The 14,056-nt window shown below is 46.2% G+C and overlaps 1 protein-coding gene across 2 annotated transcripts in view; it reads right to left on the reverse strand.

The window, feature by feature from the left end:
• The window catches only part of LOC135386084 (nephrin-like), a 288,664-nt gene that overhangs the window by 22,552 nt on the left and 252,056 nt on the right, over positions 1-14,056 (reverse strand). For both annotated transcript variants that reach the window (XM_064615808.1, XM_064615807.1), the window contains exons 7-11: positions 12,836-13,132; positions 11,711-11,922; positions 2,499-2,586; positions 2,271-2,407; positions 38-191 (exon numbers count right to left, since the gene is read on the reverse strand). In XM_064615808.1, coding sequence (XP_064471878.1) covers positions 38-191; positions 2,271-2,407; positions 2,499-2,586; positions 11,711-11,922; positions 12,836-13,132 — 888 coding nt within the window. The remainder of the gene's footprint in view (positions 1-37; positions 192-2,270; positions 2,408-2,498; positions 2,587-11,710; positions 11,923-12,835; positions 13,133-14,056) is intronic.

The following is a 14,056-nucleotide window of genomic DNA, read 5'->3' on the forward strand; positions in this document are numbered from 1 at the left end:
CTAAATTTAAAAGCGAACATAAGTGGCAAAGACTCACAGTAAACCGTAAGCTTGATTGCCGTCTTCAGCGGTTTCTTGGTGGCAGCATTAGATGCTTCACAGCGGTATTCGGCACCGTTGTCCGAGTCTTGAGCAATAATGGCGACCTCTGAGGAGACTGCGTTGCCATTGATTTTGGACGTCGAGTTCACCTAAATCCACGAAACAAATGCGGCGCTATTCGAGAGACTGATGACTACTATCGATGGCACAGGCTTGCGGAGATGAAAAAAACTGGCGTAACGCAATATACAGGGGAGTTAGCGCAAAGTTTAGCACTACAGCTACACCCACAATTCCTCTGGATATATCATTCCTCTATCAAGGTGCTAGAGTTCCGGCATCCCTAAATATGGCTGTAAGCGAGTTCATGGCGCGTAGTGTTCGAAGCATCGTCATTTCAAAGCAGCCCCAACGGCTAAAAGTATAGCAGGATGTTCATTTTCTCGAAAATGACACAGAAAACCTACCATGACAAAAAGCGATGAAAAATTCTTTATATGAAAAATCACGGCCGTTATTTCGTCGCCGTCCGCCCCAGAATTCATACATAATGTACATGGCTTGGACCATCAAGTGACGTAATTTTTTCATAACTCCCCTTGACACGTTGAGGCAGACGCCCAGAATAATCGATCACCTCGCACAAATTCCACACCCACCATTGACACCGCTGGGCAGACAGGTGCGTTCAATGACCTAACCTATCCTAGCCTTACGTGAACAGTGGCATACCAGTAGGTGGCGTGCCATACGTGCTCTTCGTCCTACACTCTCTCGTAGCAAGAGCGCGCAGGCTGTGACAATCCCAAAGAGTGCATCGGTAAAAGGGAGAAGCACACACGCCAGCAACCCAATGATGACGATCGGTCGGAATAAGGATTCGTTCTCTCGAGATCCGAACGTTTGTTATTGGGTTGTCGGAATGCATCGACTGACGCAGAGTGTAAGAGCTTGTTCGCCTCCCTTTCTCTCTCTCTCACACGAAAAAAACTTCCTTAAACAAAGGCTGAGGCGCGCACTCGGCGACGAGAGAAGAAAAAGAAATCGGTTGCAGACAATCTCTTTCCTAACGATGCAAGGAGAGGATTATTCTTTTCTTTTTTTTGCAGAAAAGGGCAACACAGCGAGCGCTAACTGCATTTCTGCCTTCTCTCAATAGGAGTGTCGGTGAGTATGCATAAATACGCATCGGGCTCCTACGAGTCCGCCTGAGCGTTTTAAGCAGCCTCAATTTTGTTCCTCTCCCTCCACCGTAACGACCGGCTTCCTTTTGTTCCCTTTTGTCCCGAGCGTTCTCCACGAAGCTCGGCCCCTTAAAAACAAAGAGCAAAAAGGGGGGTAAGATAAAGAGGAAAAGAAAAAGTTGTTCCGCGCTCACTTCCTCGGAAACGCGATTTTTAAGCTCTTTCCCCTTTTCACTCACTGTCGTTTTTTTTTAATGCTGCGCGCACACACTCAGTATATCTTAAATACCGTGCAGTAAAAATATCGCATCTTGGGGAAACGCATGCGGCCGTCTTGGCAGATGGCGAGAAGGATGCAGTTAAGTGGAAGGAAAAAAAAAAAGAAAAAGAAAAGGTGGAATGAAAAGTGCTGGCCAAAATAAAGTACGGTTTCTCCTTCGTGGTGCCCCTTTAGAATACACCTGCGAAATGGCTTCTTTCGGTATCCGAGCTCTTTCCCTTTTTCCCCCCCCTCAGATATATCGTTTTATGCGGTTTCCTAGTTTCCTACGAGGCGCACTGGAGAGCGGGGAGCAGGAAGCGAGGAAAATTCCGGCTTCCTGCTTCCGGTCGGACGTGATGTGATGGCTTGCCGTTTTTCGCCTTCGTACTTTGACGTCTTGGTACTTTGTGTTTCGACTGAACGATAACCTTGCGCAGGTGGGTGAATTTTGGGTGGCTGGAGTCGTCGTCTCCATCGGATAGCGTTTTAAGCCTCACTGGAAGCAGAATATCGTGGGCGATCTTTGCGATATCTCGCGGGAGTACCAACGGATAGTAAATAACTTGATATTTTTCGTAGTGGGACTACGAGAGTGCAGATAAGGACGCGAAAAAGTAGAGAAGCACAAGCATGTTCGATAGCAGTCAGAATCACACTACTATTGCCCGGAAAGCACGAATATCTGGTGAGGTACTTGCGCATAAGATGTTCACGTGCGAGATATGACATTTAAGAAACTGCTCTACTCGCACTCGCTGTCGGTATTGGACTCTTCAACTTACCTGAGTACTGCCTTTGTACCACTGTAGAGTGGGGAGAGGGTTTCCGCCATTTGTGACGCATGTGATATGCTGGAGTGTCTTAGCGCGAATGGGTGTGCCCTCCGTGTAGCCGAATATGCGAGGTGGATCCGGCGCGTCTGTAAAAAGTAATTCAAGTGCTTACGTTAGTTTCATTGCATACCAAACCAAATGTCAGATCCAGTTAGACAGACCCGTCGCCATACTTACATAAAATGCTGACAGCAGCTGTCTCGACGACCGTATCTCCCAAGTCCTGGTTTACAGCGTAGCATGAAAACATTTTCATGTTCCTCTCCTACGGGAGAATATCAGAACTTTATCATAAAGACGAACAGAGAAAATTAAAAACACAAAACAAGAAGAAAGAACGGCAAGCGCTTCTCACATGGAAGCATCAATTCTAGCCTCCAGCAGCGGTTGCAGATAAGTAATCGGTTACTAGAGACTGTGTTACGTCCTACTACAGTCTACTAACACGCAAGAAAAGAAAATGTGCACTAACGAAATGAGCTAGCCAAGGTACAGTTGTATTAAACGTATAAAGCACGTCATTAGTCCTTATTATTTTTTTTTCTATAATGAAACTCAAACTCAAACAAACTCAGTCCTTAGTTAGTTCCGCTATTTGTGTTTTCGCGAGAGTCACAGACAGTTGGATACACAGGGTGCTTTTTTTAGCCTTTACAAGTTTTTATAAAAGAGCTATGAGAACAGCATAGATGTCGTTTTTGCACTTTGCCGTTTGTCATCTCTTCGACACTTTGTGACGCTCCTTGTTTTTTGTGCATTTGTGCATTAAGATTTCGCACGTTGACTCTCCTACACTGTTGCTTTTGGTGCCATGTTTTGTGGTGATGTTTTCATCCATTCCGTTTTAAAGTGTATAGATTTGTGTGATTTCCCTTTCTTTTTGGAATAACGCGTCCTGGAGTAGCCCCGCTTTTTCCTTTTACAAATCAATCAACCAATCAATCGTTTTTGCAGTTGAGTTCTACGGGCAGGCGGATATCCTGTGGAAGAGAGTATGTAACTACAACATGACTGAAAGTCATGTTATAATTACATGTCATAGCTGAAATTCATACAAGCGAGATAACAGAACGGGGGGACAATCCTCGTTGAAATTCAATCTATCTTTTAAAAATCAAGAAAAGAGCGCGTGCCATGAAATAACCATAGCTGAATTTTGGTATGCAAATGAACCGAAAGCGCCTACGGAGCGCACCACCCTCTCCGACGGAGGCTTAAATGTGCCGGAAAGCGCTTTATCTAGCCAGCAGAGCGGCATTTGCTCCAATCATCTCCATCGCTCCAAATCACGTTTGCCCTATGACGTCAAATGAGCGCTGTACTACCTGCGTTCCTGGTCGCCGCGGTTTCGGCTCATTTGCATATCAAAATTCGGCGATGGATATTTTAACGCACGTGCTTGTTTTGTACATTTTTTAACTTGAAATGGCTTGCAACTAGGATAGCCTCTCCACCTGCTACCTCGCTTTTGCCTAAAAACTCCTCTAATTAGAAAGTTAACGAATTTTAATTAAATAAATTTAAATAATTAAGGGTTTACGTCGCGAGACAACTGAGTAACGAATTTTAGGTCATTAGACATCTTGTAGTTGCACACTTTCTTCGAGAGGATGTCCGCCTGCCCGTGGAACACAACTGCAAAAACTACATATATGCTGCTCTCAGTTTTTTTTAAAATAAAAATTCTTTAAAGGCTAAAAACACACACACACACACACACACATACACACGCCCTGTATATGTAATGGCTGGCTGCCTAGCGCCCATAAAAGTCTTCGTCGGTAGTTTTCAATTTGCGCTTAGTGCATTTCCGGCAATCTGACGCCGTACTGTTCATTTTTTTTTTTAATTCACCGTCGAAGCAATTTTGATGATCGCAACGGCCATTTCATCGCTTAAAGCCTCTTCTGGAGCAGACAGGCCCTTCTGCCCTGGAACGTGATGTTTTCCCCTAACCGTTCGCGTTAGAATGCTTACGTCGTCTTACAATTTTTACTGCCGCTGCAATAGTGCAGAGCACGCCTAGATTCTTCTAACAAACAGATACTCTTTGTGTTGGTGAGAGTGGTTGTTATGGTGCAGATAATATTACACATTACTCTCATCTTTGGTGGGAGTTGCAACATACCAATTATGTCTGTTCTGTGAAAGGCTGCTGCGTTGCGAAACTCTCGACTATTTTTTAAGCACCACCAGAATGAGGTGGTTTCACAATAGTCCAACTATGTAGCACAAAGCGCTTGCGTTCGCCAACGCCGTTTTCATCTCAGTAGGCAAAATCAAGCAAGAATGCAGCTAATGGAGCTCGAATATAACTTCGCAATGATAGGAATAATACTGTTTTGAGTCGATGCCGTTGAAGAAACTCTGAACGGATTCATTCGACCTGCAAGTGGCGGGAGCCTTCGCAGAGCCCGAAATGCTTTAAGCGCGACACTGAGAGGTCAACACGTAAAATATTCGCATACGTATATTCACAATATTGGTGCGACAACAGATGATTGCGGATGATGAAACGGAAAGACCGAACGACGCATTGCTGTGATTTTTTAAAATATATTTTATTTCAAGGCGAGGCTAGCACTGCGTGACAACCGAACCCAAAAAAAGTGGCTCCTGTAAAGCGTGCTTCACCTAATAAAGGCCGTATAAAAGGAGAAACCAACTTCACATTTCTCGTGTTTCGCCAAACGGCAGATTTTTCATTGGGAACCGCTTCCAAGAACAACGTACAGCAATTGAAGTATACTTTTAGTATACTTATACATATACGTATATATATATAGTATACTTTTGCCCGGCAGCTCGATGATTACGGTACCTGGTCCTAGACGTGCTACAATGAGGTCTGAAAATATGAGTACCGATATCGAATAAGACGCATGCCTCTACGGGCGGATCTTGCTCTGCCAAAGAGAGAAATTCCATTAGGAGCTCGGGTGAACATGCGCCAAAGCAAATTAACAAGCCTTCCAGCAGTGCGGCTAGTGTTCGTGATGGCCGGTGGAGGTGATCGTAATGCGACAGGCAGTCCCTGGTCAGGGATTACGTAGGCGGCCTTCGTTTTCCGGATGAATTTTCGTTGGAATAGGACGTCGTTTCCATTTGGAACGCCAATGATTTTGTACCGCAGCGCGAGTATATAAGAGAGGCGCAGCGCATTGGTACGGAAGACAGCGAGACATGCGGCTGAACGCGTGACAAGCCGTGAGAATAGTGTGACGAGTTCGCCGTCTTGCTTAAAACATTTTTTTCTTCAAACATGCCCGTCAATCATCATCATAGTTGTCGACGCAGAGCCAGCAATTCTCACCATAATAATGCAGAACACGTCGCATTTTTGCCACTACTTTCGAATTTGAAACAATTTTGTAATAAACCATCTCTCCTAGCGGTATAAGTGTTATGCTCGAGTCAATTAACGAGAGAAAAAAAGAAGTCCGTTACGCTTTCGTATAAAAGGTGTGTGATACACAAGTTTCACTGAGGTGAGTGCTCTTCTTTTTTTTCTTCTTGTTCTCAATTCCACGCTCTGCAGCACTGTCTAGGTGATTGTGTTCAGAAGATCAATACAGGAACACACGAGTGTTGAACGAAAAGGGTGGATAGTGTTAACGACGTCACATTATACGAAAAAACACAAATAGATTGTGTCACACCCCGCAAGAAAGAAAAGAACGGCAATAGACGGCGTATCAAGCAAATTGTGCATCTTTACGATCCCATAATCGCAGACTGCTAACTCAGTGTGACTCGTTATAACTCAAGTAGATGCTGCTTAGAATGGAATTCGGCAACCTCGAGGTTTTAGTTCCCGTTGTAATCACGTTCAATGACGTCCTTTAGAAGGCGTTGCAATGGGCCGCAAAACAGGGAGGGAGGGAGGAAGGGAGACACTTTGAGGGGGCAGATACTTTGGCAATGGGCATTCGCGCGCGCGCTCTGGGGATTTGTTCTCTCTCGACGTCGCTGATGGCTTTTTAATGGAGCACGAGGATCAGCGACTGTTTGAGCCTAAAGAGTTCAGCGACGCGCGAGGGAAAACAATTCTCGGTGTATTCTCTTCATACTTTAGACAGACAATGGTAGATGGGATGCGATCACTCGCAAAGAAGGAAGAGCTGAAGGAAAATAAAGGCTCCCATGTAAGGATATCTGCGCGCGATTCTCAACGTAAAAGGCGTGTCAATACTCGCGATTCGTCTGATCTCGTCGGGCCTCCACTTGGGTATACACAGCTTGCTCGCTACTCAGTGGCGCTTTAGCACGGCTTGAAGCTGGTTTTGTACTTGATGGCACGCATTTGCCACTTGTCCTGTGAGTGAGAAATAGAGGACCCCACGCAAAAGCGGTTGGAGAGTTGCTTCTCGTGCCCACCTTGACGCTGGGCGGCGTGCTTGCCACTCTTGCTGTCTGTGATTCATTTTTCCTCGGTTCCGATGAAGAGCAAGTGCTTGAAACGTTAACGGATACCTTTATTATTATTTTTTCTTGCCCCCAGGTTGTTCTCTCTCCCCCCCCTCCTTGGTATCCAAGTCCCTGTGTGGTGTTCCTTTTATAGAGGTTCTTCCACGAGCGCACTTTCACTACTGCTAGTCGCTATTTCTGCTTTGATATTCTCAGCACAAGCGACGTGTACAGACGGACTAGGTAGTTTTTGTTTTATCCGTCCGAGTTTCATCGTTTCTGCGTTCGACTATGGAGTAAAAATTCATAGATTGAACATCAAGTGAAAGAAGCTAAAAAAGAAGAAAAGAAAGTTACTTCTAATCGCAGTGCAGAACACGTCCTGGGTGCGCGTGATTAGACTACCGTTAAGGTTTCTCCAGTATTTCATTCTTGCGCGGGAAGCGTTCAGTCCTTTACCTTACTTGCATCGCAAGTACAGCTAGTGCTTGCTAGTATTTCAGCCGGCTGAGACACGAAAAAGATCCCCGACAAGGTGTGCATATACAGGGTGGTGCACCAACCATGATAGAAATTGATAGTAAAAAACGTAGGTCCCGGAGAGACATGCGGTCAACGGATTTTTTTCTGCCAATAACTTTTGCCACATATTGGTGACATTTTTATTTCATTTCAATTGACGGAAAGTTAATTTCTTGAATTGAACTCCGATATTTCCCAAGGCAACCTAACGTTTTCTTTGCGGAAATGGGTTCCTCGTGGTCATTTTACTCAGTATAGCACATAATCCCACTCGTAATGCAATAGTAATTGCCGAAATAAATTCGCCGAAAATCCGTGGAAATGAGCCCTTGGCTCCGCCTCTTTTTTGACGGCTCGTAGCTTGAGCGCAAAGCTGCGAAGAAAGGAGGTTACATTGGCACGCCACACGAGGGGGAAAGGGTTACAAGCCGTCGGGTGACCTCATTTTTGATAAGATAGCTCTGATTCCCGCACTCACCGCGCGTGTTTGTTCCGTGGGTAATGCTTGTAACCGTTTCCCCCCTCGTGTGGCGAAATGAAATAAAAATGTTGCTAATATGTAGCAAAAGTTATTGGCAGAAAAAAATCCCTTGACCGCATGTCTCTCGGGGGCTTCCATTTTTTTACTATGAATTTCTGTCATGGTTGGTGGACCACCCTGTATAAGAAACCACAAATTCACAAAGCAAATAGTACGGCGCAATACCACCTTCTAGAACCATCTTTTCCAAGTCAGATGGAGGATATGCGAACCTCTAACATCTACAAACAGAAAGTGCAAGAACAACTTGGCGCAGTCCTCCAGCGCGACCTATCACCGCGAACCTGCCGGCACTCGAAACTGCGAACTTTCCGCGCCCACGCCTACTACCGTCGCCGTCTGCTTTCATTGCACGGGCGCACAACCCAAACCAAACTTCAGCTCCAGAAGTAAACATATTTTTCTTCGTAGCCTCCACCACTCGCAAGCAATGCATGCACAGCGCAGTTTGCTTTGCTAAGAGATAAACGCTCTCCTCTAATATATGATCGTACTTACGTTCATAATGTTTAGATGCATATTGCTTGCGAAAGAGTGGCATTATATGCATCCACGTGCAAGTTATGGGGTTGTCTCTTAACGGTTTGAGGTCGTAAAGAGGCCGTCGCACCAGTGCATTTAGTTGAGGCTGCGTGGATACTTCCACTCGGGGTAACGGCCCGTTACGTTGAATGTATTGGATGCTTCCTCTCTCAACCAATGAGCACACATGTGTTGGAGAGGATTCTACAGGCGGCGATTAAACTATAAGGGAATGCATCATTTACGGAAACGTGTGGGTTAATGTTGAGAAATTTCTTCTGCGGTTCATACTCCTTCTGTCGGTGACGAGGTTTTTAGTGAGAAGTCAGCAGTGGTGAGCGCATTTGGGGATCGTTGCGCGTGCGTTGTGAATGGCTGTGGGGCGATGATGGTTTATTGGGAGTAGATGAGACATAGCTGTTGTTTCTGAAAGTTGTGGGGATTATGGTAGCGTGGATTATGACTTGGGATATAGCGACTGGGTAATGTTGTTCACAACTTATTGCGCTAGGGTTATGACAGCGAACTGGGGAAGTGGCTGCACGTGTGGCTAAATATTGGGTATAATGATGCATCATGATTAAAAAACATGAAAAACTGTTTTTCACATCAGGAAGTCCTCGATTTTGTTTAAGTACGATAGTGACACGTTGCTCCTTTACGCAGGTTATGTAAAGTTGTAATATCGTTTATGAGCGATGTTGTTTAGAGATCTTAACCCTCCATAAAACACGAGGAAATGTGATGGTGCTACACCACTAGTAAACGCAAACCGCTACTTATTCGTTATCATACAGGGGATCACTAATTGTATCTACAACTGGTCACTTCTGAGAGCGGACCCTTACCTCTGAGCGCCCTGGCGAGACGCTCTGTTGTCGGCTGGTGGAAATGGAGCGCTCTGATTACAGTCGGATGGTTCTTTTCTAGCGTTTGCCTCTGATTCGCAGCGCTGTGGTCTACACTGTCAGCGGTAGTAAGATCCGACAGAGCTCCGGTCACGTGACTGTTACTGACGCGCTCGGCTTACGCGGGACTCCTTCCGCTCGGCCGTGGACAGAGAGGCGTATTCGCGCAATTCTAACTCAGAGGAGCTTTGCGACCAATCTGAGACTCCATGCGTATCACTATCACTAAGTATAAAGGTGGCTTGCAAGAAACTTCGATACGAAAGCAGTCTTAGACAGCAGACAGGTAAAAATTCCGCAAAATGCCAAATCAATCATAAAGGTGGACACGTGAAATGCAAAACGGGCATAGCTTATAGCATCCCTCTGGAACGCGGAAGACGGATCGTTGGACCGGCGTGGAAGTGACAGCGACTGCAAAGGAGTATAGGTGGGTTGTGTGGAAAATAATATGCTCTCGTCGTTAGCAGTGCCTATATCGTACTTAACACCGCGTTCCTCATCACGCGTGAATCGCAGCAATGCTTTTGCGGACTTAGAAATGGAACGAAGCAAACACCACTAATAAGCAGATGACCTTCTTTCGAATTTAAAATAGGTTTGCGTAAAGGCGAAGAAAATTTACCTTCAGTCACCTCAGCTCCTGGGTTGTTGGTTTTTCTAAATGCTGTCTGGTACCCTTGTGACACGGCCAGTCTTAATCGCGGTTACACTTAACCAGCACTAGCCGACCAAACCGCGGTTATCGTGAACCACGGTTTGTTGCTGTCACACGGCACTTTGTCGCATGTTAGCAGTGACCACGTGATTGCGACACAAGCGCCAGGTATATTCTGATTACGTTGTATAATGTCGTATATATCATGAGAAGAAAAGCGCATAATGGTAATTAAAAAGCTTAACAGTCATTAAATACACCGTACGAACATGATTATTTGCGGGCAATGTCACACGGCAGCGCTAACGGCGGTTAAAGTAACCGTCCACTTCCTCGGTTACCTCGCGAAACCGAGGTAGCCAAGCTCGGTTTCCCATTCGCGTTTTCCATGACCTGTAGGTGGCGCATCTGAACTCCAACATGGCGGACGAATCCAGGTTGCCGCTTAGTTTCGATTTTGAGATTTCTGAACTGCAATGTTAATTCCCGATGCGTTGAAGGCGAACGGGTATTAAATGCTGCGCATATACTTCTGGCAGGCGTAACCCGGTTGTCCAAAGAGAAGGCTATAGTTGTCGCGTATTATTTGCGAAGTTCCGTCGTGTTTGGATCAACCACCTTTCGTGAAGGTCAATTTCATGTTTACCGGTTGCGAGGCCGAAATAGGAGTCAGCGAGTGTCCTGCGCTGCAGGAATGTGAGAGACATGCAAGCACACGACATCTGTGCTGCAGTTCTCTTACAGCTAACATCTTCTAAGTGTGTAGCGCGTGTACGAATGTAGTTCACAAGTTACACGGTAATGTTGCGACATCCGTGTGTCACTGGTGCGCATGTTTTTGGGAAACCTTAACGAAACGTCGCATTCTTTCTGCATTCTTTCCCAAGTGATTTGACGAGCTGATTCAAATGCAGAGTTACAAAACTGACTTGGTATACATTTTTACGTTATCTCTTGCGCTTTCTTACACATAATGGCTGTTGAAGTTTGAAACAAACTTGTTCTGTCTTGTCTAGACAAGTTCTTGCTTCCCTTCCTGACGTGAGTTGAACAGAAGTGTGCTTCAGAAAAAAATTATAATAATAAAATAAGAAAGAAAGAACGTTCATCAGATATGTAGGCGGTACCGCTCCAAGAGCTGTGCCAGACACACACAAGCATTGCTGATGTAACAGGTTTGCTGATTTTGAGTCGCTCAATCCATTTCTTCCGAGGATGAGTCGAAGTAGGCGGTATTCTATGTGCGGAAAGAAGAAAACGCGGAAAGACAAACTGGCTATCCCCTCGGCGCGCAGAGTCGCATTGTGACACAGAACAATACCAGTTTGGTTTACTTTGCTGGTCGTTGTGTGCAATGTTTACTTGATCCACGATTTCAACAGCAAAACACGGGTGCAGCTCAGCGATTCATGCGAAAAGCAGCAACTTCTCCGCAAGTGTACGCGGTGTAGGCCGGGTGTACCTGGTTTGGCTAGTCCCGAGTTTCACCGCTGTGCGGCGTCGATTTGGCGAAAAACGCGAATACCCGCGATTAGCGGCGTAACCTCCGTTTGGTCGCCTGTGTGACTGCGGCAAACCGCGATTACATGTAACCGCCGATAGCGCTGCCCGTGCGACATGGGTAATACGTGTCTGATGTCGTCCCACCATATCTGTTTTTTTTGTTTTTGTTTTTACCACAACGTTTCTTACGTCATCGATGCATTAAACTCAACTGACTTCAAGACTGACTATCGCGGCTATCGCGTGACTGCATATCGCGGCTTCAGGGCGCAAAGCTGCGTGTAATCTCTGCGGAAGAAAAAAAAAAGTTGTAAGTCAGTGGTCGTACCTGTCCGGTGATGTTGACGGTGATGTTGGAACTGGTTACCCAGCCTCCTTTAGGATCTGCTGTTACCGTTGAAACTGAAGTGAACGGTCGGCCGTCGACCACCCAGGACACCTGTGCAGCGGGGTTACTGCGCTCCGTCTTACAGCGCATGGTGATCTGGTCGCCAGCTTTCGCCTCCTTGGGGCCTCGGACGGTCACCTTGGAAGGAGCAACTAGGAGGGGAAAAAAGAAACAGGTCCGGCAGTTAGTCAGTCACAATCAGAAAATCAGATGCGGGTTAGGGGTAGGAGTTTTTTCTCCTTTTTCTTTCGCTTAGTTGTAAGATGGAAACGTGTGCTTTTTCTTTTTTTTCAGTTGTATTATGATGTTTTCGATCCATGTTGTTTCAGTTTACAGGTGGAGGACGTTCCGCTCATAGTGCGAGTTCATACTTAACAAAGCAGGCATTAGACACAGACATGGAACTGAAGTAAGATGTACCTCTAAAGGGGCACTAAAGTGAAAAAAAATTCCTCCTCGCAGAGTGAAAGATGGCGTTACCTTGACAGTAATACAAAAGGAACGGGTCACATCCGTTCTGTCGTTCGCGATTTGTGCGCGAACGAAACCGCAGTTCACGTTTTTCGCCTCCTTCCTTCTGAAGAAGCAGGCGAATGCGAAGCGGCTTGTCATTGGTCTCCTCAAACGATTCGCCCAATCATCGCGGGGGATCGTTTGGGGAGACTAATGACAAATCGCTCAGCATTGGCGCGCTTTTTGAGAAGCAGAGAAGAGGGATAGCATCAGTGGGCGGTTTCGTTCGCGCATAAACCACGAGCCAGGAAAAAAAAATTGCCCAACTTGAAAATCCCTACGTGAAACGGATGCCACAGAACTCAGTTACCACCGCGTAATCTTCTGGTATTCTGTGTGCAAGCACGCTGAACTGTAGTACACTTTGTTCGCTTCCAAGCTAGCTATCGCATCGTATGAACGCATTGCACTCCGAGGCTCATCTTCAAATAATTACATCGCACGATTCACATAACTCTGCCGCTACAATGGCGCTTGCAAACGCAAAGAGCTACATTCACTGTCTTAAAACTCTTCTACATGGACTTCAACAATACACAATTCCGCACTTACACTGCACGGTAAGCTTGACGGAGGCAGCCATAGGTTCCGGAGAGACGACGTTGGAGGCGACGCAGCGGTACACCGCGTTGTTGTCGGAGGAGTTGGCCACGAACGTGAGCGTATTGATGGATTCCCTGCCGCTGGTGGTGTAAGAACTGTCCACGGAGCGCTCTTCGTTGTTCCTGTACCAGACGAGTTGTGCCAGGGGGTTTCCGCCCCTTGAAATGCACCGGAGCGTCGTCGTATCGCCCATGCGGATCGTTTCACCCTCCGTGTAGCCGTGAATCTCTGGAGGTCCCGGCGGAACTGCAAACGAACGGGATTTATTGTCGCTTACACGTGGTCCAAAGGAACAGCGAGGTAATGTAAAGGGAGGGAAGGAGATAAACAAATGGATGTAATTACGCCTAGTTTACTGATAACGGTTCGCTTTCCGAATCTCATTTGGCTCGCCTTCTAATATGTGCGGTTGCGAGAGCGCTTTGCTTGTTTAGCTTTGTTGAGGAGAAAATATACTGCCGGAGGCTTGCGGGGCTCTTACCCAGCCCTGCTCACGGTCTAAATAGAACAACGGGATTAAAGCCGGAAAAAACGAGTACTGTAGACACTGCTCTTTTTCTGTACCCTGCTAACGTAATTTTCATTAATCGCGAGCCAATGCGATTCTAGATTGGGGAGGAGCCTCGCTGAAAACCTGTGCAGTATCAGTAGCCTGGAAGGAAGCAAAAGGATTAAAGAGAGGGAGAGAGAAAGCGTTAAATGGGTTGGGACACTTTCATAGATGTGGCTCATTACGTCGTGGAACCATTGTACTGCACGCCAGAATACTGAGGAAAAAAGAATCATTCTTCTACGTGTGGTACTTAGCGTGATACAAGCCCTCGAGCACACTCCCGAGCAAAGCGCAGACGTCACAGAGCTCAGAGCTGTGTCCATTCCCATTGGCAGCCTTACGCACGTGATTTCTCTTGCGCTGCCTCACTGGCGGCGGCGAGGGCTGTGATGTCAGAGCCGCATGAGTTTGCGGTGCCCATTTTCTCCGTTCGTATTACCATCTGCGCTGTGAAACTTCCCATGCAGGTTCACATCGATTCAAAGAATCGTATTTTACGTTTATCTGAGAGAACCCGGGAAGACCTGTCGCAACCCCTTTAATGAAACTTCAGCTTTATATTCCGAGTGGTTCTTATGAATTATTTTTATTAAACCCTGCTCTATAATTTTGGTCGC

This window comes from Ornithodoros turicata, chromosome 2 (genome assembly GCF_037126465.1).
Source record: "Ornithodoros turicata isolate Travis chromosome 2, ASM3712646v1, whole genome shotgun sequence".
In the NCBI taxonomy this organism is placed as follows: domain Eukaryota; kingdom Metazoa; phylum Arthropoda; class Arachnida; order Ixodida; family Argasidae; genus Ornithodoros; species Ornithodoros turicata.